A 23670-nucleotide genomic window follows, 5' to 3' on the forward strand; every position below is an offset into this window, starting at 1 on the left:
TGCAGACCGTTGAGCCTGCATAATAACTTCCCTAAAATGTACAAAAATAGTAAAATGTTAAGACTAAGGAGTCTAGTTTCATTATAGATTACACGTATAAGCTGGTTCTGGATACCCTACAATGCAAAGGGGATTACAATTAGTTGGATCCCTTGTAACTGGATTATCAGGCCCACCATGCATATTTCATTTCAGGTAACCTCATGGATTTTTTTTTTTGTATTTTTCTGAAGCTGGAAACGGGGAGAGACAGTCAGACAGACTCCCGCATGCGCCCGATCGGGATCCACCCGGCACGCCCACCAGGGGCGACTCTCTGCCCACCAGGGGGCGATGCTCTGCCCCTCCGGGGCGTCGCTCTGCCGCGACCAGAGCCACTCTAGCGCCTGGGGCAGAGGCCAAGGAGCCATCCCCAGCGCCCGGGCCATCTTTGCTCCAATGGAGCCTTGGCTGCAGGAGGGGAAGAGAGAGACAGAGAGGAAGGAGGGGGGGTGGAGAAGCAGATGGGTGCTTCTCCTATGTGCCCTGGCCGGGAATCAAACCCGGGTCCCCTGCACGCCAGGCTGACACTCTACCGCTGAGCCAACCGGCCAGGGCTAACCTCATGGATTTAAAGTGACCTCAACATGTTTGACTCTCTTAAAGTTATATGCTACGAACAGGCAGAAATAATATCTGATGGCAGGAATCAGAGCAGAGGTTACATCTGAATAGTGGGGGGAAGAGGGAACCTGGGGATGATGGAAAGATTCAATGTCTTGATTGTGATGGTGGGTACAGCAACTTGTCAAAACTCACCAGCTGTACACTTAAGATCTCTGTGTTAAAATATTTGTAAATTTATGCACACCCATACAAAGAACATGCGAGTGAATACATGCATGTGTCCTAGGAGGTGATAAATCTAGACTTTGTTGTCTTTAAACCAGTCATCATCTAACTTTTTAATGTAATATTTTCAGAGGCTCAACTCAAGTCCTAATTTTTCCATGAGTCTTCCCAACTCTCTTAGCCCACAGAGAGCATAATTTTCTTTTAAAAATTTACTTAATCTGCATAAGTATTACCATACATGGTAGGGTCCTACATCAGTAAAAAGCCTTTTGCTTCTTTGGGGTCACTTTATGCTGATTGGTGGGTGGCAACCCCTTTACTTTAAGCAGCTAAACTTGTCCAGAAAACCTTCATTAAACAATTGAGGATTCCAGGATGCTGTAATAGTGACTTAAACCATTATGCCCAAATTGTTAGGGTCTTATGAAATGATTTTTATAGTACTGGCTTGAATTTAGTCATTTAAATAAAATTAATGATTGATTATAGAGAGAGAAGAAGTGACAGAGAGAGAAAGAGAGGGAGACAGGAACATCAATCCGTTCCTCTATGTACCCTGATTGGGGATCAAACTGGCAACCTCTGAGCTTGAGGACAATGCTCTAACCAACCAAGCTCTCTGGCCAGGGCCAGTTTAGTCAGTTTTGATGCATAATGAAAAGGAGTTGGGTCTCAGTTAATGAGAAATTCGAGGCCTTTTGTGTTTAGGTTCCTAGAGTAATAATAGGTATTCCAGTAAATAATGCTGAAAAAGGAAAGAGCTCAGAGCATTTTCAAACACTCTGTAGGGTCTGAGATTTTGCCCTGCTGGCATGCTAACAAGTCAATCTGCCACGATTTCGGGTATGTTGGCAGAAGACACAGGACCCAGGGTCAGAGACAAAGAGCTTATGTGACAGCAACCAGTATGAGCTCCATGTTTCCACTGCATCTCCCGGCCTTCCAGCTCCCACAGGGGCCTGCCAATGTGGACGCAGGTGGATGCTATGCACGCAGTTGGCTTGCATCACTGCTGAGTAACCCAGGCTTAGGGAACTCAAGTCTTTTATAAGGGACCGAAAGCAAACCTGCCTGACATCTGCCCTAGAGCGAGATATAATGCATTTTTGAAAGCAGACAAACCTGCCGTCTGCTCTGAAGGGAGAAAGTATGTCATTCAAGGTTGTTCACTATAAAAACATCCTTGAAAAGAGAGTTTATGTGTGGACATCCCAGGTTCAATCCCCGGTCAGGGCATAGGTAAGAAGCGACCATCTGCTTGTCATCCCCTCCCTCTCCTCCTTCTCCTCCTCTTCTCTCCCCCTCCCCTTTTCTCCTTCTTCTCCTCCCACAGCCAGTCACTCGGTTGGTCCAAACATCAGCAGACTCTGGCACTGAGGATAGTTTCATTGGTTCAAGCACCTGACCCAGATAGGAGTTGCCCAGTAGATCCTGGTCTGGGCCCAGCAGGAGTCTGTCTCTCTATCTCCCCTCCTCTCTCTTAAAAAGAAAAAGAGTTTAGAACAAAAGCTATCGATGCGTGTACTCACAAAATATGCAGAAATGTGAAAAACCCATAGAGAATAGCCTCTAAATAAGTTTGTGCGAGCCATTAGGGAATAGCCTTGCATGGGGGTATATAACAGACATAATTAATTTACCTAGTGGTAATTTTTATCTGTAGTATCTCCAGACTCTTCTGGAGAAATTAAGTCAACACAATACAGATAAATGTTGATGCTGCAAATTGAGATCAACCAGCATGCAGCATCCATTGAATGACCAACTCTGCTGGAAATGTGAAATAGAAGGAACAACTCATGCTATTCCTTTTACCCAAAGATAAGTAGTTTACACAGAGCCCACAGGACTGCATGTAGCCTGCCTCCCTCCTTAATAGTGTCTGTGATCTGATTTCAGGATGAAAGATTAGAAAGTTGTCTCTGAATTGTTACTTCTCAGACATGCCCGTATATTACCGTATTAGTGGTTAAAAGGCATTAACAATTTTCCCCTTGATAATTCTTTCACACAGTAAAATAGTTATTGTAAATTGTAAGAAAGCACATTTTTCTGTTAATTCAAAAGAGAAAAGCTATTTTCCTTTTGGATGAATAAACACTTAAAATATATTTTCCCTGAATTTGATCACATAGATCAAAAAATTAAAACAAATAAAAGTCCCAGCTACTAACTGATAATCACATCCAAGTAATAATGAATGGTTCTGTGAAATTGGAAATTCTAAGTGAACTGTCAACCTTATATTTCACTGAAATTTATTTAACATAAAGGATAACAGCCCTGACTCATTGGCTCAGTGGATAAAGTGTTGGCCCAGTGAGTGGATTAAAACCAAGATTTTAATCCCTGATCAGGGCATACAGGAGAAGTGACCATTTGCTTCTCTTCTTCTCCCTCTCCCCCTTCTCTCCCTCTTCCCCTCCCACAGCCAGTGGCTCGACTGGTCTGAGCATCAGCCTTGGGTGCTGAGGATAGCTTGGTTGGTCCTAGCATTGGGGGCTTGCCGGGTGGATCCCAGTCAGGGCACATAAAGGAGTCTGTCTCTCTATTTCCCTTCCTCTCACTAAATGAATGAGTGAATGAATAAATAAAATAAAGGATAGCTTCTTTCAAACAATCAGGTTGACTTCCATTTTCTTTTAGGAAGACTAACTGAAATAGAAATCAGTTCTATGATATAGTCATATAACCTTCATTCTTGAGGGTTAGACATTTCAGAGAGAGCTCTCAGCCCCTTTGAAAGTTGTCATGAAGCAAATGAAACAGTAATGGTGGGCTGTGACCTCCATTTCTTTCCTTTAACACTTCAGTGATGTTTACAAAGACCTGGCATTTTATTTTATTTTATCTTATTTACAAAAAAACAGAACCATTTAGCATATGCCTTCTCAGCAGGGGCAATATCAACCCCAAGGGGATGAATACTGGTTCTTGGGTAGGTGGGCACAGAAAAGTCTTAGCTATTGCAATGGTTTGTAGCTCTCCAAAGGGCCCCAGTACAAAAACAGACATGGAGTGTATCTGTAGTGTTAAATTTTAACGATGGGAAATTAGGAAAAAGATATCTAAAAATGTTCTTTGTGGGATAATGTTAATGAAAGTAGAAGTTTAGAACAGTGATCTAGCATCATATTTTAAAATTGATTTATTGGGCTGACACTGGTTACCATAATTATACAGGTTTCCGGTGCTCAATTCCACAACACGTCTCTGTGCACTGTACTGTGTGTTCACCCCTCCAAGTCAAGTGTCCCTCCATCACCATTTATTTCCCCATATACCCTTCTGCACCTTCGCCCCTGCCCTTACCCTCACCCCAGTCAATCACCACACTGTTATCCATGTCCATGAGTTTTTTTTGTGTGTGTTCCTTTTTCTCAATCCCTTCACCCCCGTCCCCCAGACCCTCCATACCTCAGACAGCTGTCAGCCTGCTCTGTACGTATGAATCTGTCTCCGTTTTCTCTAGTTTTGTATTAGATTCCTCATTCTAGCCTAATAATTTTGATCAGTGTTGTCAGATAGCAACCACTAAATTAAGCAAAGGGATTTATTTTTTAATTCCTCTCTCTGTTATATATGTTTTCCATCTTTTTATCGGTACATAATATGATAGTATTAAAAATTTTTATTGAAATAGTATGCATAATGTCATTATGTTATAAATATTTTTCAACTTCACATATTATTTATGTAAAATCATAAATACATACTGTTTTGTATTCTGTTGTTTTCACTTGTATATGTATATTCATCTTTCTACATAATCTTTATAATGACTTTTTTTATAAGGACACATCAAATTCAGTCATCCTGTGGCTCTTTTCTGGTTGTCCTTCTATAACTCTAAATAGTCCTTCCTGTCCTCTTGAAATTCTGCTTCTCCTGACTTCCTGTTAAATATCGGGTTTCTCAGTAAGGGCATGCCCACCGCTCCTCTTTACATACATGGTCTCAGGGCCATCACCCGCATCTTCAGCAGCATGCCATCTTTTTAGTCCGGTCCTTTATCTCCCCTTACACATCTCCCTGCCTTCCATCACACCATCTTGTTTCTTCCAACACAGTGCTGTCTGACTAGTCTTTCTAAAGCAGAAATCTGATCAAGTCCTTCCTGTTGCTTACGGCTACACAGCCCAGTATAGTAGTCAGGGGCCACACATAACTACTGAGCACTTGAACTGTAGCTAATCTGGAGTGCAATGTGCCAAAATAAAAACATTCTATTTTCAACACTTAGTCTGATAAGATTTACATATTGAGTAAAATATTTATTTACTACATTCAAATTTATTTCACCTGTTGTTGTTTTTTTAACTATGTCTACTAGAAAATTTAAAACTATGTGGCTCACATTTGTGGCATGCGTTATATATGTATATATACATATTGCACAGTGCTGGTTTATAGGGATAATGGCCAAATTGAAGCATACAATGGGATCTTTATCATCTGGCCACCAATGCATGGTCATTTTGACCTTCTGTTAGCTGTCATGCAAAGAGGCCTGGTCTTGGTGTCACATTGATCAAGTTCCTCCCTGGGCCCTTCCACATGCCAGCTGCAAGGCACTTAAACGTTCTAAGCTTTAGTATCCCCAGTGAAAAATAGAATGCCTTTCTCAACATGTTGTTGGGTAGATTAGAAGTTATAACCAACATAAAGTGCCTACTGCATAAAAATGAATTTTCCCTAGATGTGTTCCAGCCACACCCAACTATTTCCAGGGCCTCTGTTCTTTCTGTTGTACAGACCAGCTGTTTATTCAGATGTATCTGCAGCCTTAATGTTCCTCAAAGAGCACAAGCCCTTTCCCTCCTTAGTCAGTACTGTTCTACTTTCCTTTTATTTTTCTTGTTGTCACCAAATATCGGACCTGAGGACCTTTGTTTCCTTTTATTATTATTTTTTTCATTCAGTATTCTGTCCTAGAGAATTCACTGTAGAATAAACGATTATAACATTAAAGGAATCTCAAGTCAAATGAACAGCATAATCATAAAAGAGTTTTAGCTTGCTCTTGCCTTATAAGAGAATATTTTATTTCTGAGATCTGATACCCCATAGACTGTTCTTTCAACAGAATAGGATTTAAAATTAACTTTGGAATAGCACCAGAAACAATTCCTTTTCTTTTATTTCTCTCTTTTACTTCTCTTCACCCTCCCACCTACAAATGCTCCCCCCACCCACACATTTAGCTGCCACGCACATTAACCATCTCATCAGGGTCCTTTCATCAGCTGGATCAGTTGGCAAAGGCGGCCTCAGTTTGGCACATTACCCACAGTGTAGTGGAGACTTCCTAGAAGTTGGTAGCCTGATAGAATTGCTCTAACAAATCTTTTTTCTGGTTATATATATATATATTTTTTAAGTGAGAGAAGGGCGATAGACAGGCTCCCACATGCACCCTGACTGGGATTCATCTGGCAACCCCTGTCTGGGCCAATGCTTGAGTCAGCCAACCTATTTTTAGCACCTGAGGCCAAAGTTCAGACCAACAGAGCCATCTTCAGCACCTGGGGCCAACACTAGAATTAGTTGAGCCACTGGCTGCAGGAAAGAAGGAAGGAGAGAAGGGGGAGAGAAATAGATGGTCGTTTTTCCTGTGTGCCCTGATTGGAGATAAACCCAGAATGTCCGCCTACTGGGCTGATGCTCTATCCACTGAGTCAACCGGCCAGGGCCCTAACAAATCTTAAAAGTGTTTTTGATGGCAAGAGTTGTCAAAGGTGAAATGTTCAATGTACATTCCCATTAGGAATTTCCATAAACATTTTTGAGTCCTCACCCATGGATTCTTAACAGTTGTTTCCCATAGGAAAAGCTGAGAAACAAGGGCAGTGTTCTAAAAGGGCTGATGAGCCTCTGGCTAATGTTTCTTAAATGGAAAAAGTGGCCTTTCAGATGACATGGTCACTTTTTTTTTTAACACTGTCAGCATTTCAAAATAGGAAAAGGATATGGCTTAGAAAGGAATTGAATGCAAATGTGTTTCATAAACAGTGTCTTTTGAGATAATTGCCAATGGTGGGTGAATGGCGAAGGTATTAGTACAACCAGTATTTAACCTTGTATAACTGCACTCCGTCACATCGCACTCCATGCATTGATTACATTAAGCTGGGTCAGTGGTTTCTTGCTTCGGAATATCTTATAAGAATCTTAACAGGAAGGGAGCAGTAGCTGATCAGCTACTGTTTATTTGCATACTGAGCGTGTCATCAATAATACAAAAGACAAGGTCTTTAAGTTGAAAGAACAGTGGGATTGGCATGAATTTTGCTTAATGGTGCGTAATAAGCAAAGTAGTTGGTGGTGCCAGAAACTGACAGGATCCATTATGTTAAAACAGATATATGTCTTTAATTTAAGGGTATTATGTAAATCTGACAGGAGTTTTTCCCTTTATTTTCCTGTAGTTTAACTTTAATTGCTCCAAGATTAATTCCGATTTTTCCTTCCCTCCAGAGGGTGACGAGACTGGTGTGATGGATAATCTCCTGGAAGCCCTACAGTCAGGTGCAGCATTCCGAGACCGCAGAAAGCGCATTCCCAGGAATCCAGGTAAGACCCCTGCCGGCTCACTGGTGGCGTCAAATGTTAATGTTCACAGCCAAGGATGCGTCCCCCTCCAAAAAAAACTCTTTCCTGTGAAGATTTTTTTTTTTTTAATACTTGATCTCAGTTCACGTGTGAGGTCTCAGCAGGCTTCTCCATCTACATGATTGCAAGTTTCAACCAGGTGAAAATATCTTCAAATAACTGTCGACTTTACAAAAAGAACACTCAGGAACAAGGTCTCCCGCTGTGTTTAATATTAAATATTTTAATTGTTATTTTATGAGCATGTGGTTGGGGTGGAAGGTGTGGTTTAAAATCATAAATGTAATTAAATCATTAAAAGTACTTGGCCCGAAGGATGTCACATGAGCTATTTACAGGTAAGGAAACTGAGATGAGGTTTATTTCTAGAGGCCATTTTGGCTTTGCAGTACAATCCATTCTCCGTGTTACCCGAGAGGGGAGAGGCGCAGGGAATCTGAGATGCCTCCATAGTCCCGAGCACTGGAACCAGTGTTTTTCTGTTTTTCTTTTCAACTGAATTTATTTCGGTGACACTGGTTAGTGTAATTAGACAGGTTCCAGGTGCCCAACCCTACAGCATGCCTCTGTACACTGTACTGTGTGTTCATGCCCCGCCGCAAGTCAAGTCTTTTACTCAGACATGGAGAGAAGGCTGACAGCTATGGGATGGGGGCTAGGCATGGGAGGCGGAGGAATAGAGCAAAAAAGGACAAAAAATAAAGTAAAACAGAACTCCTGGACCCATACAACAGTGAGCTGACTGCCAGGCCATGGGGACATGACGTGGTCGGGAGGTGGAGGAGGGTATGGAGGCATAAATGCTGACAGGCGAAATCTAGTCTATTTACTTTAAAAATACACTTTCTAACACCCCCGTTTGAATACTCACACCTCCGACTGACTCTGGAAAGACTATTACATGAGCGTTATCATTCCATGGGGTTTCTGTGAGTCTGATACTCAAGGGAATACAGTGTTGTCAACTGTGAAACACCAAGGATAGATTCAGAAACTGCATAAATTTGTACTGATTCCAAGTAATCTCCATCAGCCTCTCCTTCAGTTTGTAGCTGGAGCTCCTCCATGAGCGCACAGGGTCCAGCATATCAGCCTGCTTCACCCTGGCAGTCAGTCATTCCAAGGGGCAGCAGCCAATGCACATGCCCAGCGGTAGAAAGCAGCTGGGAGGCAGGTGGCCGCAGTGACTGGTGAGGTGCCTTGGACCTCAGGAGGAGAGTTAGAGATGGGACGGGGAAGGCAGGCTCCCAGCGGGAACGTCTGCCAAAACTCCCCATGTGCTTGCCTGCCTCTTGCTCTAACCAGCAGAAACGGGGACATTTTCAGATTTCCTCCTTGTCCCTGCCTTTACTAGCTAGATCATCTCTGCCTGCTGGCCCCTGCTGGTGTGGACTTTCTCAGGCACCCCATCTGGATCCTTTCCAGCATCCCATTGACTTTAGTCTATTACAATTTCCCCATTCAGCACTGGCATCCTCGTTGCTTTCCAACAATCTCCACTTCAACAGGATGAGCTAAAAGCAGTAAAAGCAAATTGTGAAAAATGGCTATTTGCTCCAAGTATAGTAAAATAAGAGGAAATAGCCCCAAATCTTTTTTTTTTTTTTACAGGAACAGAGAGTCAGAGAAAGGGATAGATAGGGACAGACAGACAGGAACGGAGAGAGATGAGAAGCATCAATCATCAGTTTTTTGTTGCGACACCTTAGTTGTTCATTGATTGCTTTCTCATATGTACCTTGACCGTGGGCTTTCAGCAGACCGAGTAACCAGTTGCTCGAGCCAGCGACCTTGGGTCCAAGCTGGTGAGCTTTGCTCAAATCAGATGAACCCGCACTCAAGCTGGCGACCTCGGGGCCTCGAACCAGGGTCCTCTGCATCCCAGTCCGACACTCTATCCACTGCACCACCGCCTGGTCAGGTGCCCCAAGTCTTAAATCAGAGTCAACTGCAAACAGCAAAGACACACTGCTCTGTGCTCCATGCCCGTGATCATCACCTCCACATGGGAACAATGGGTGCGAAGTAGAACTCAGCCTTCTGCTTCTGATTGCAGCACTTTGAGTTCCACTTTTAAACAGAATGAGGCGATAGTCTGTATTCTTCATTGGAAAATTAAAATATTAATAAATGGTGTATTTAATTGCCTAAATTACAGATATTCCACACCAAGCCTAAATACCCTCCCCAAGAATCACCCACATTAGGTGACTCAGAAGAAGCTCCCAAATATTGTCTCCAGGCTGACAGCTATGGTGTGGGGGTGGATTGTACTGCTGCGGACGCTATTTCTATGAAGGCACCAAAAGACATCTGAAGGCAGACGAGCATATCCAGAGTGATGCTGGAAATATGAATAACCAGTGTAGCGCAGACCCCAACCAGTCAGAATATACACGGGCAATAAGTAGCCACTCTGGTTGTGCTAATTCATACTGGTTGAATATCAACCTGGCTTACAGCTTTGCTGATATCAAATTCTGAGATTAGGAAATGAGCCCCTAAACATTCGTCAATTTATTATACATCTGTTCTGTGAAAGGTCCTACACTACAAATGATGGAAGGTGCAGAAATAATTAAGATAGGATACTCAGAGGTGGATTAAGGTTGGTTGAAGCCCCAGGCACAGAAGAAAATATTGGGCCCCTGATGGCCCAGTGAAGGGCCTCTCATTCATTAGAAAAAAGTGTATTGTGGGGTCCTTCAGAAGTCAGGGCCCAGGGCATGTGCCTGGTGTGCCCCCATTAAATCCACCTCTGAAGATACCCTTAGTTATAAGACCCTTGTGTCTTGTAGAGAACATAAAAAGTACAAAAAGATGACAGAATGAGGCAGACGATAGTAGGTATTACACAGAGGTGTTAATGATATAGTATGTGAGTTCAGAGTACGGAAAGATCATGACTTATTGAATATACCGATAAAAATCATAAAGAAAAAAGCTTGGGAGGATAAGAATGAGTTTCAGCAGTGGATTTGGAGATGGGAATAGTAAGCATTTTAGTCAAATGAAATGTCATTAAGGCAAATGCAAAGTATTTGGGGAGAATGGCAAATAGTATAACTAGTAGTTCTATGAAGTGTAAAACTACGGAGCTAATTCTGGAGAAGTAGGCTGGCGTTGCAACATAGAGTGCTGAAATAGGATACTAAGGTACTTGCATAGAATTGTTTAGGCAATGGGATGTGTGGAAGAATTTTAAGCAGTGAAGGAGAATGGTAATAGCTGTATATTTAGGACATTCTATCCATAGAAGTTTGAGGGATGAATGAGGATTCTACTGTCATATTCCTAGTCAAAGAAAATAGCATAGGGGAAGTAACCAGGAGTCAAGGACAATTCTAGGTTTTTCTTTTTTCTTCTTCTTCTTTCTTCTAAGTGAGAGGAGGGGAGATAGAGAGACACACTCCCACGTGTGCCCTGACTGGGATCCACCTGGCAAACCCCATCTGGGGCTGATGCTGTGCCCATCTGGGACCATGCTCACAACTGAGCTATTTTCAGCACCTGAGGCCAAGGTTTCACCCAGGGCCAATGTGCTTGAACCAACTGAGCCATGGCTGTGGATGGGTGGGTGGGGAGAAAGAGAGAGAGAAGACAAACAGGGAAGGGTAGAGAAACAGATGGTCACTTCTCCTGTGTGCCCTGACCAGAAATTGAACTCAGGACATCTACATGCCAAGCCAACACTCTACCACGGAACCAAACAGCCAGGGCCATTCCTGGGTTTTGAGTGTGATTAGTTGGGAAGGCAATCGGGTTACAAAAGAAAACTGTTAAGATCAGGAAACCTAGTGCAGATAAAAGATCAGGTCCATGTGGGGTGAGTGAAACTGAAAGTGTTAGCAGAGCATTGAGGTCAAGATGTTCAGAAGTTTCTCAGAAATATGGGTGTAGATTTCATCACAACATGGTTAAGATCATGAGATTTGCAGAAATGGGAGAGATTGTTAGAGGAATTATTGAGAAAAGGAATCGCAAACCAAACCTTGAAAATGCCTCCACTTAGGGGTTTAAAGTAGAACTATCAAAGATAGACAAGGAGCAGCAGGGCATGTTGGAGGAGAATCAAGACACTATTGTTCTAGAAGCAAAGGAAAAGGAAAGTATTTAGAAGGCAAGAAAGTTAGGCGAATTCAACAAAGACATATACTACAGTGGAATCAGAAGAGATAAAGACCAATGATTTGCCACTTGGGAGCTTTCCAGTGACTTTTTAAGAGAATCTTTTCAATATTGGGACAGAACCAGAAGCTGAATTCAGGAACTAACCACTAAGTAGATAGTGAGGCTCTAGAGATAGATAGTATTTATTCAACAATTGAGGAATTCTCTTGAATGCCTCCTGGTTGTATACTGGATTAGGTACTGAGGTTGCAACACAAAATAAGTCACTTGGCCTCAAGGAGTTTACACACTGTTTAAAAACAAGTGAGTGTAAGCCATGTGCTACAATTGCAACCCAACCTCATATGTGCCGTAATGAGATAGGAGTCATATGCGGGTGCGACACGGGAGTTAGAGTAACTTCCCTCACTCCCCGCCCCTCTTGAGAACCTTTGCGTCCCTGGAATGACTATGCTTTCTAGAAGCCTGGTGGGTAGAAGGACCATCTCAGTTTTTCTTAATAACCTAGTATGGATCTATCATCTTTCAATTTTGCTCAGTCTTTCTGTACCCTCTTTGTTACAGCCTGAGTTAGCACTTCAAGTACTAAGTTTCGCATGTTTACAATCCCACTTTGTAAAGAATTGCCCATCTATTTACCTGACTTTGTCATGTAAGATCAAAGGTAAACTCTGGGGGGGGGGCAAAAACAAAACAAAAGAAAAAGCTTGCAGGGGTGAAAAGCACACTTCAATATGAATACACAATGCCATGTCTGCTTTATCACTTAATAGATATCAAAACTTAGCACTCGCTTCCCCTCCTGAACCCAAATTCATTCTTTGCCCTCTGTAAGTATATATATATATAAGCAGGCTTCTCAGCAATAGGTAGATCTCCAATTTCGCTGTTTTAGCTATGAGTAGATTTTGACGTATAGTTCTAGACATGGAAAAAATGCACAAGAGAAGCATTATAAAGAAATGAAACCAGGAAACAGAATAAATGTAATTTGGTTTTAGGACCACACAGGGCAGCCAAGAAAACTAAATTTGAAAAAACAGAGGAAACTCAGGAGACACATGATCCCAGTTTTATGGATAACAGTATAAATGAGAAGGTATAATTTACCATTTGAGAACAGATAGGGGACAAGAAACAATGATATTCAACAGAGGAGAAAAACAAGCTCTAAGTATTAGGGAAAATGTCTTTACAGCAAAACAAAACGCACATTTTCCTGGGCCTGTCTACCTCACATAAATAGTAAAACACAAATCTTCCTGGCTCTTGTCTCCACGGACACATTCAGGACCTCAGCTGCCCAGAAGGGATCTCTGAAGCATTTCTAGAAGTTCTCAGGGGGCATTTCACAAACACAGTCACCCACCATTGTTCCTCTACCTATGCCTGTAGTACCAGACATTTTCATGCTTAATGGTGCTCAGTGGCCAAAGGGGTACAAACTCCACTCTGGTTCCTTAGTGTGGCTTTACACCTGTATGCTGGTATTAGCCCTCTTTATCTCCATAGAATTTGACCTCACATGGCAAAGCCCAAAGGCAGGCCCATGGCCATTTCCAGGGAGTACTTAGTTTTAGCCTCCTGTTTAGTGACCAAGGTCTGTTGGGGTTTTATGGTTAATTTGGTTTGATTAGTACAAGGTCAAGCTTGTTATTCATTCCAAGCTTTTTACTTCTTTATACCTTAGGGTGGGTTCTTTTCCACGAGGTTCTCCCGTCTCTACATTGTAAGTGTTAGACTCTTAGATTAGCCAACTCAATTCCATTTTGTCTGCAGTCCAGTTACTCTCTTTTTATGTGTAGTTTCAAATCTAGTAAAACATGATGTAATGTAAGCAAATAAAAATACGGCATTCATCCAAATGATACTGACCCATCCAGTAGCGGCATCTGGGCAGCAGAGCTAGGGCCCTGGGGTGCAGGGGACTCCAAGACTCGTGGGGAAGACGGATGCACACACGAGGGGCATGCTGCAGTATGAGCATGCACAGAGTGCCAAAAGGGCAACTGACTGCCTGGAGAACTCAACAAAGATTTCATGATGAAAATGGCATTTGAACTGCATTCTGAAGGATGAGTAACTGTTTTTTCTGGAGAAGAGCAGGAGGAATGGGCGTTTCAGATAACGGAAATTGTTGATACATGCAGTAGAGATATGGATGACAAATTTGTTGCAACAGCAAAGAGCCGGCAGAGGTGTTGAGGTCAAGGGTCACATAACTACTCATGCACAAGCAAGAGGGGTTGAGGTTGGCAATAACAGATCCGGGAGACATCTGCATAGATACCGTTATAGAAAGCTTGGGCTCACCCAGGAAAAGTATGTCTGATGAGAGGTAATGGAGGCCAAGATGTGTGAGTTTGGGGCTTACAGTATTTGAAAGGCAAATGGAGGTATCAACAAAGGACGTGGAGGAGAAACATTGATCAGAAAGGGAGGAGTAGGAGTTGGCAAAGTGATTCCTGCAAGACTGAGGTTAGAGAGAATTTCAGAATGGAAAAAGCCAAGAGACTTGCATCCTGCAGAAAGTTAAGTAAAATGCCAACTGAGAAGAGACAAATGGGTTTATCAACTAGCAGGTAACAGTTGACCTTTCCCTGAGTAGTTTTAGTGGAATAGCAGGGGCCAGGAGCCAGGTTCTAATGGATTAAAGAATGAAGGATATCTTTTGTTCCTTACATACTGGGGTTTGAAGGAAAGAAAGGTAGACAGAGAATGAGAGATAAATTGTGTTTCTTTCAGAGGTTCTGACAGGAAACTCTAGACAATTTCAAGACCCTTGAATGGAGTTTTCAATCATCTATGATTATGGCTAGTTTTACTTCCAAATGGGGCCTTCCCTCCCTTAACTCAATTGTGTTTATTAAGCATATATTGTGCGATATAGTTAAAAGACTTTAGCATGCCCAGCGCTTTACCATGAACAAAGCGCTGTCGCATCTATTGTGTGAAATGTGATTCATAGCCAACGAAAGCTGAGTTCTATTCTCGTAAGTCACAATGCAGGACATTTGTGGGGCCTCCTACAGAAAAAGAATGGACCAGAGCTGGAGGAAAGAATTCTTGAGTTGACTGGGTAGAAGCAGAAGGAGACTTGGGAAAGGAGTCAAAAAGAATAGGGCCATGTTCAGAAAACCTTTGTCTACCTTAGAAATCACTGGTTTTCAAGTGCTGAAAGTCAGGCGCAGGTGGTCACAGAGTGCATGTGATTCAGGAACGAGGGAAAGAGGAAGAAGCACATCAGGTGGTGTACTCCCTTTGCCAGCCACTCGGTGTTCTCAGTGGCGTTTGTTAGGTTGAGTACCGCTGGGCAATAACTGGAGAGTGAATATAGGAATCTTGGAGAATTGATCAACATTTAGGAGACAGTTAAAGATACAGAAGTACATGACATAATCTAGGGGAAATGTGGATAGCAGTGGGCAAAGGAGCAAACTGATGTTTGTGGCTCTCTCCACCCTACCTGCATAGTAGAATCACTTTGAGGTACTTCTAAGAAATACTTAAGTCTGGTTCCTCTCTGAACCCATCAAATCCAAATCTCCAGAGTCAGAGCCTGGGCAATCCTATATTTTTAAAAACTAATTGAGCTTTATTTTTTTTCCTTTACTTAATCCCTTCACCATTTCTACCCAGCCTCCAACCCCTTTCCCCTCTGACAACTGTCGGTCTGTTCTCTGTATCTATGAGTCTGTTTCTGTCTGTTAGTTTATTTCGGAAAGAGGGATGGGGGGAGGGAGAAGAGGGTAAAGGGAGATAAATGGTGATGGAAGGAGGTGTGACTCAGGGTGAAGAGCACACAATATAATATGCAGATCATGTGTTATAGAGTTATATACAGTGGTCCCTCCTCTGTCACATGCGTTAGGTTCCAGAACCCCCCCGCAATAGGTGAAAATCTGCAAAGTAGCGACCTTATATTTATTTTATTATTTATATGTTTTTAAGGCTTTATTTTGATTTAATATTCTTTTAATATGTTTTAATTAATATTTTATATTGTTTTCAATTTTTAGTCTAAAAATGCTTATTTTACTGCAAAAATAATAAATATATAAAAATGCCTACGTACCGCAAAATCCCACGATGTAGCGAAAAATCCACAATACAAAATTGGATATATACAATTTAAAAATCCACAATACAGTGAGACCGCGAAAACTGAGACTGTGATAATAGTGAGGGACAACTGTACCTGAAACCTATATAATTTTATTAACCAATGTCACTCCAATAAATTCAGTTAAAAAAACAACTAATGGAACCAGACACTTCCATTTATTGTCTTTAAGTGATACCAAATAAAAATAAAGCCACAGTTTTAAAAATGGGATATAGGCGATTTTAATGTGCCACAAAAATTGAGAACCACCAGTTGACGAGATGAGCATGGGAGGTGGAGCGCACGGAGAAAGCACTAGGGGGAGGCGTGGGAAGAACTAAGCTGGCATGCTCTCAGAGGCCAAAGAATAGAGCTTTTCAAAGACAAAGTGCTGGTAAGCATCACCAGTAGCCAAAAGGACCAGTAGAATGAGAATTGGAAAGAATCCATTGGATTGAACTATTAAGAACTCATTGGTAACCTTAGCAAAAACAGTCTTGGGAGAGTATTTGGAGGGATTGAGAGTGGGGTGGAAGCAAGATTGCACTGAGTTCTCAAATGCTACGGATTGTTAAGACTGCTTAATTTAGCGTCTTTTTTGCCCACTGCTTCATGTGAATCTTACAATGAAGCATGTACCTATGTTAGTTACATAAGTTTTGTTTGGTTTTGGTATTTCTTTTTGTTTATGGAAATTAAATTTTACTTTTGGGACAGATGCATACATGTATTGAAGAATAAGATCTTGGTGGTGTTCCATAAGCTAGAAACAGAAGGATAGCTATGTTGTCTGTCCTTGATTATTTTTTGACAACTCGGAACAAATTGCACAGAGACCGGTTGTGCCCTATTTATATGCAAAATTGTTCTATGTAAGCACTGATGATGTACTCTATAGAAATTTCAGTCACTTTTCCCTGTCTCTTCTTCTACACAATATAATCAGCTCGGCTACACATTTCTTCATTGGGGATCACTGCAGGCCAGTATGACATAAGGTCAATTTCAGTTGATTTTTATAAGGCTATATATATAGCATGCTTCTTTAGATATTGGAATATGGGATCAGTAACAAGGAATTATTATGCAGCAAGAAATTTCTCTTGGTAGTTTTAATTCCATGTCAAACATTCACAGGCATGCTAATGTTGGTGGCTAAGCTCACAACCAGCTGCTTATTACAAACCTTCAATTTGGGAATAAATGTCTGGGACCCTATATGTCAGATGCATGCTACCACTCTAATATAAGCAGACACTCTGAGCATTTTTAACTACATTAGCTGGCAAGGTATTTATTTATCAGCTTATCATAAGTACCTTAAATTTTCTGGAGAAGCAATTGCTTTTCAAACTAAAGGGAAATAATTGTCCTAATTGGTGGTTGTGGTGATGGGCTTGTCTTTCTCTTGTATAGACTCCCTTGTATATCATTATTTTTCTGAAAAGGGATATGAAATTGTCAACTGCTTCCTCTTTGGCCAAATTTCATCTGCTTCCCCAGTGGACAAAAGCAGCTGGAGTCACCTAGACATGAATGTACTGCCTCCCTATCTCCCGATTTTTGTGAAATCTTTGGACATGCCTCTCCTATATATTACAATTTGAACCTTGCTCCTGGTAGTTTCTTTCCATGTGTCAATTAAATTGAGAGGAGCGGAAGGTGATGGAAGGAAGGAAGAGGGCGGTGGGCATCTTCAGCTCCACAGTACCCTTTTGAGATTTAGTGCCTTGTATTATTCATTGGTATTTTTTGCTTTTGCAAAAACATGAGCCCAGATACGTTGAACCTGATACAGTGCTTCACCTAACACAGGAAGCCTTTTAAGGTTATGCTCAATGTCAGGTCTCTCAAAGACAAATATGATGTAAACTGTTAAAATACAATAAGGCTTATAACTGTATCCCACTATTAAAAGATTGTGATTTAGTTTCAGCACGTAAGACTTAACAGTATAATGTACTATATTTCCCCATGTATAAGACACACCCTTTTTTTGAAAAATTTGAATTCTAAAAACTGGGTGCATCTTATACAGTGGTTGTGGCATTTCAAATGCCATAGACAGAACTGAGGACGAGGCAATATATGAAGACAGTGATTTGTCATCAGATACAGATGAGGACAAGCTAATGGATGGGAGTTTCAACAATGATGAGGAGTTGTGTGAATTTTATGATGAATAAACCTTGAGTTTAATAACTTTATGTAATACATTTCTATTTTCAAATTTTGGTTCCCAAAATTAAGGTGCGTCTTATCCATGGGGAATACAATAGTAGTACAGTGTGTCCATAAAGTCATGGTGCACTTTTGACTGGTCACAGGCAAGCAACAAAAGATGATAGAAGTATGAAATCTACACCAAATAAAAGGAAAACTCTCCCAGTTTCATACCTATTCAGTGCAGTTTGATGTGGGCTCATGCACAGATTTTTTAGGGCTCCTTAGGTAGCTATCCCGTATAGCCTCTACAGACTCATCACTGACTGATGGCCTACCAGAACGAGGTTTCTCCACCAAACTGCCGGTTTCCTTCAACTGCTTATCCCACCAAGTAATGTTATTCCTATGTGGTGGAGCTTCGTTATAAATGGGCCGATATTCACGTTGCACTTTGGTCACAGGTTCGAATTTAGCAAGCCACAGAACACATTGAACTTTCCTCTGTACCGTCCACATCTCGACTGGCGTGGCCGTGGGCTGCTCTGCTGTATACACCGTGTTACATCATCTACACATGTGCACATGCTGCCACATCATCCTACAGAAACTGGGAGGGTTTTCCTTTTATTTGGTGCAGATTTCACATTTCTATTGTCTTTTTTTATCTTTTTTGTATTTTTCTGAAGTTGGAAACGGGGAAAATCAGTCAGACAGACTCCCGCATACGCCCGACCAGGATCCACCTGGCATGCCCACCAGGGGGCGATGCTCTGCACATCTGGGGCGTTGCTCTGTTGCAACCAGAGCCATTCTAATGCCTGAGGCAGAGGCCACAGAGCCATCCTCAGTGCCCGAGCCAACTTTGCTCCAATGGAGCCTTGGCTGTGGGAGGGGAAGAGAGAGACAGAGAGGAAGGAGAGGGGGAGGGGTGGAGAAGCAGATGGGCGCTTCTCCTGTGTGCCCTGGTTGGAAATCGAACCCGGGACTCCTGCATGCCAGGCCAATGCTCTACCAGCCAGGGCCTTCTATTGTCTTTTGTTGCTTTCCTCTGACCGGTCAAAAGTGCACCATGACTTTACGGACACACTGTATATGCTTTTGATAACTGCTTGTTGAATACTTTGCAATTACCAGAAATATTGAACCTACATGAAAGCCTTCAATATGTTTTACCTAAAGCTAGCTGTCCAGTTTGAAATTTGTGGAATGAAGGAAGCAGAAGGTTCATTCACCATCACTGGAAATGGAATTCTGTTAGTGGTCAGTTTATTCTACAGGCAGACTTGAATGTCCTTTGTATGTTACCTTCACATGACCTTTCTAGACAGTAATGTTTAGGCTTTACAAGTGAAGAAAACTACTGAGTTTATAGAAAAGACAAAATAGAACTACACACCATTACTCTTCTTCTTGGGTCTGTTGGGCTTGCATTTGACCGCTTACCTCTTCCTCATTCTCAACTCACATTGCAATTCCTTCCACTCCCACTACTTAAAAGAGAAAGTACCTAAATACTATTACAGAATACACCAGAAAAAGATAATGGCAGCAACAGCCTTCTGTGGAAATTTTCCATTTGTTCTCAGCAGTCTTTGCAAATGCGCTCTTGAGACAAGGGGAGTAGACAGGAGTTAGTGAGTTTCTTTAGGATAACAGTAAGTAATTAGTTGTCTTTCCAGCTGTCTCACAGATTTGCTCAGGAGACCAGGTCTTTCTGAAGTTTAAGGGCTTTTATCTAGTACAGAGGAGTATTCTGAGGATTTGAACTGTTTGGTTGAGGGACTTCTCGAATCCAGGATGATATTTTCCCTTTCCACTTGGGAAGGTTTTAGTTTGAGATTTCTGGGTTTACCAGTCTGTTCTATTGTTTGTCTTGGATAGATATACTATACAGCAAGCAATACAGTTCTCCCTGGGCAATGAACACAGATTTTTTTTTTTATACTTCATACATTATTCACAACTCTGCAGTGGTTTGAGAAAGTCAATGTGTATCCTGGACACAAAGAAATGAAAAAAAAAAACAAAAAACACTAAAACAAGGATGTGATTTTCATATTGTTGTTTGGAAAGTTAATATTATTGTACATGGATTCATCGTTAATGCCCACTTCCTAACACCTGTTCGATTTTGAGCAGCCTTAGAGCTAGCAGTCAAAAGTGTATATGTCTATAGTATTTCCAAATAAACTGATAAATTATCTTTGAATATTTGGAGCTAACCCCTGAGGCGAAGTGTGTATCAGGAGTGATATGTATTGTAACCGTGTCTGAATATTTCAGTGTTTTATTTTAGTTATGTTTGGGACATTGACTCAGTTGTTTATGTCAGGACTACATTAAGTGTCAGAGATAATAGATGACTGTGCTTTGTATATATCTGTAGAGTTCATTTTCTCACATTAGCAGATCATTAGGCCTGACCAGGCAGTGGTGCAGTGGATAGAGCATCAGACTGGGATGTGGAGGACCCAGGTGTGAAACCCTGAGGTTGCCGGCTTGAACGCGGGTTCATCTGGTTTGAACAAGGCTCACCAGCTTGAGCCCAAGGTCGCTGGCTTGAGCAAGGGGTCACTCGGTCTGCTGCAGCCCCCCTGTCAAGACACATATGAGAAAGGAATCATGAACAACTAAGGTGCTGCAATGAAGAATTGATGCTTCTCATCTCTCTCCCTTCCTGTCTGTCTGTCCTGATCTGTCCCTCTCTCTGTCTCTCTCTGTCTCTGTTGCGTGCGCGTGCGCACATACACACACACACACACACACACAAAACTAGATCATTGGAATCCAACATTCTTGCACTGAAAAGAAAAAGGAATTCTTAAAAAAACTTCAAGTCTGTAGGTTTTTATAGTTCAAATTGAAATGAACTCTCATCTACCTACAGAGAACAGTAACACAAGATCCATGAATAGTCCCTAAAACTCACAACATAAAGGCCCTAAGAAGATGACCATTGTTAGCAGCTGGGGTCACGGTCCAAGGCAGAACATAAATATAGAAAGGAAGTGCCACCGTCATGATTTTCTAATCTAGGAAATTATTCGAGGGTGTTTCCCATGTCGAATTCAGGTGGGATCAGCTTAGGAAGGACAATGGGAAGAATAATATCACATCTAGCAGTTTCAGTATATTTTGCAATTGCCATAAATAGTTTGATCAGTTTGCACGACTTGTTTAGAACGGAAACTTCCTGGCAGAGGAAGATGCAAAGCACCAAAAAAGGATGAGGTCAAGTTGAATACTATCCGTACAGCTGCTGCGCATTATAGATTATCCTTACGCCTCCAGTTTCTTAACTTTTTTCCTACGGGCCATGCTCTGTGGTCCTAGGCCCTTTGCACACCGCACTCCTCCATTCCGTTCTGCTGCTTCAGAAGAATCCTGCTTTGTCTGATTATTGCCCTCACCACAGCTGCCCCCTCCGCTGTCCCAGTCCGGCGCTCCTCACATTGTCTATGGGCAAGCAAACCAGGCAATAGAATCGTGTGAGCATTGTTGGAGGTCTATTTTACTTCTCCGACATCCCAACGTTCTCTTTTAGGAAAACAAAGGAAATACAAGTCTGACCCTATTGATTGATTCCAATAAAGCCTCTTTTACTTTAGGCAAAATTGTGCTGGCAAGGAGGGGGCCAATTAGAGACACTTTAAAGGGACAGAGAAAAATTCCTGGACGGAGCCGGCTCCCTGATTCTTTGGAATTATGATGTTATCACTGCTGGGCTTTCTGAGTGCTCCTAATAGTGAGTGAAACAGCCAGGAGATGTTATACCTTTGGGAGAGCGACATAAATTATTTCATCAGGTAGTAGCGACAACTGTGAATTTTTTCTTTTTGCTCTCAAAAAAAAAAAACCTTAAAGGAGAAAATCTTTTCATAGAAGTTTCTCAAGCCACACAAACAGTTATTTACAGCTTGACAGGTGAGAACATGTTCAAAGGGAAAGAACAAGCTTGGCATTCAGTAAGTAGAGTGGTTTGACAGGTTTAATATTTTGTCATTTCTGTCTTTCTAAATTCCGTCAAATAAAATATTAGGTCTTACTGGAATTGGTCCTAATTAGAAAAGTTCTTTGTTATCAAGGCTTGTGAAATAATTTTTTACAAAGCACCTTTTAAATAATCTAAGGGATGTGAGTTTTTTTTCTAATAGTTTGAAAATATACACCTCTGTTTGTTCATAGGTTTTATTTTATCTTTTTTTAAAACTCCTTTCTCTTTATTTTTGTTTATCATTTTTCCTCCTAAAATGCATTTCTTTAAATTATGATTGATTTTAAGTAAATACCAAATGTCCCCCTTGGTACTTCCAGTCCTCTGATTTGCAGGCTAGCTCCGGTAAAAGTGAGAGTCTGCCAGCTGTGTGAGCTCATCTGTTTCCTTAAACTGAAGCATGGCCCTTGAAAAGTAGCATCTTTTATCAATAGTGATTATTTTAATCCAATCCTGAAAAAAAATTTTTTATGTATTACATATCACTTTTTAAACTACTATTTAACTTCCATTCTTGACATCAAATAGGTCTTGTTCTCCTAGTTGATTTGGCTATAAAAGTTAAATGTGGCATTTTTGTAAATGGAAAAGAAGCTTAATTTGGAATTATAGCTCCTTTTGGCTTCTTTTCTGGACTCTATAAGATGTGGTACATGTCCTGGCAGAATTGAAGGTAAAAAGGGTAGTGATTGGGTTGAATTCATCAACGAATTTCACTTCCTAATTGTATGTCCAAAGCTGCTTTTGTACCAATTAGCAGTGACCTTTTATTCTAGCCTTAGGGTGTGAGATTATTAGAGGTGACTGTTTCTGAAAGATTTTCCTTCTAATATTAGTTTAAGCAAATCTTCTAGTGGTGCTGACTATTCTTTCATGGTTAGGTTTCTGTTTTGTTTTGTTTTCCCGTGTGCTGCTGCTTTCCACTAAACTGCTAAATCTTTTGCAGAGGAATTAAATGAAATGTTTCTAGAAACGTGAATAGCTTATGCCCTTTTCTGCATGTCCCACTTCAGAAATATCGCAGCTGCAGTGGAATTACGTGCCCGCCTTTCTTCCTGATTCTGCAGGGAAGTTCCTGCTTTAAAGTCGAGCCAAGCTCTTTTATTTCTGGGATTTTCATCTTCTAAACCCTATGAGTGCTTCAGTCATGTTTTTAAAGCACATTGTTTCTTTGTCAATTATTTCACATCGCTTGACTATGCAGCTTGTACGAAGAATGGGGACTGAGCAAGAGCAAGTCTAAATGGATATTTACAAATCATTCTTTTCTATTGGAAAAACTACCCAAAGCAAGGTCTGTGCGAGTATAGTCACCATGACGTGATCTGTGCAAATGACGCACAGCGTGGTACCCGTGTGTGAGATTCAGGCAGGGAAAATCTCCACAGGCCAAAAGATGTCAAAAAATGTAGCGAAAATGAAGCCAGGCGACTGGTGCTTTTCTTATGGGGCTTTGGTCATTGGACTCCATTGTTGCCAAATAACAAGTCTTATCTGACGTGTACTTGGGGCCAAGGAGAGGATTTTGCTGAAGTTTGCCTTGTTAAGCCCGTCCTGCCGAAGCATTTCTTTTATGTGAGTCTTCTATTTTCCTTCTCCGACTTGTCATTTTATTTGCTTCAACTTGAGCATCACACTGTTATGAAACGGACACTGCTTTTGAAGTTCATCTTGCAACACTCTAAGTTTTTTTTTTTTGGTTTTGTATTGTTTTGTTTTAATGTTTATATTAAAGAGAGAGGAAGGGAAGGAAAGAGAGACAGAGATAGGAATATTGGTCTGTATGTACCCCAACCAGGGATCGATTCGGCAACCTCTGTTCTTCCGG

General features: G+C 41.4%; 1 protein-coding gene across 3 annotated transcripts in view; it reads left to right on the top strand.

The window, feature by feature from the left end:
* Positions 1 to 23670, top strand: part of DIAPH2 (diaphanous related formin 2) — a 1004885-nt gene that overhangs the window by 819890 nt on the left and 161325 nt on the right. For all 3 annotated transcript variants that reach the window (XM_066248744.1, XM_066248745.1, XM_066248746.1), the window contains one exon: positions 7312 to 7407. In XM_066248744.1, coding sequence (XP_066104841.1) covers positions 7312 to 7407 — 96 coding nt within the window. The remainder of the gene's footprint in view (positions 1 to 7311; positions 7408 to 23670) is intronic.

This window comes from Saccopteryx bilineata, chromosome X (assembly GCF_036850765.1).
Source record: "Saccopteryx bilineata isolate mSacBil1 chromosome X, mSacBil1_pri_phased_curated, whole genome shotgun sequence".
Taxonomy (NCBI): domain Eukaryota; kingdom Metazoa; phylum Chordata; class Mammalia; order Chiroptera; family Emballonuridae; genus Saccopteryx; species Saccopteryx bilineata.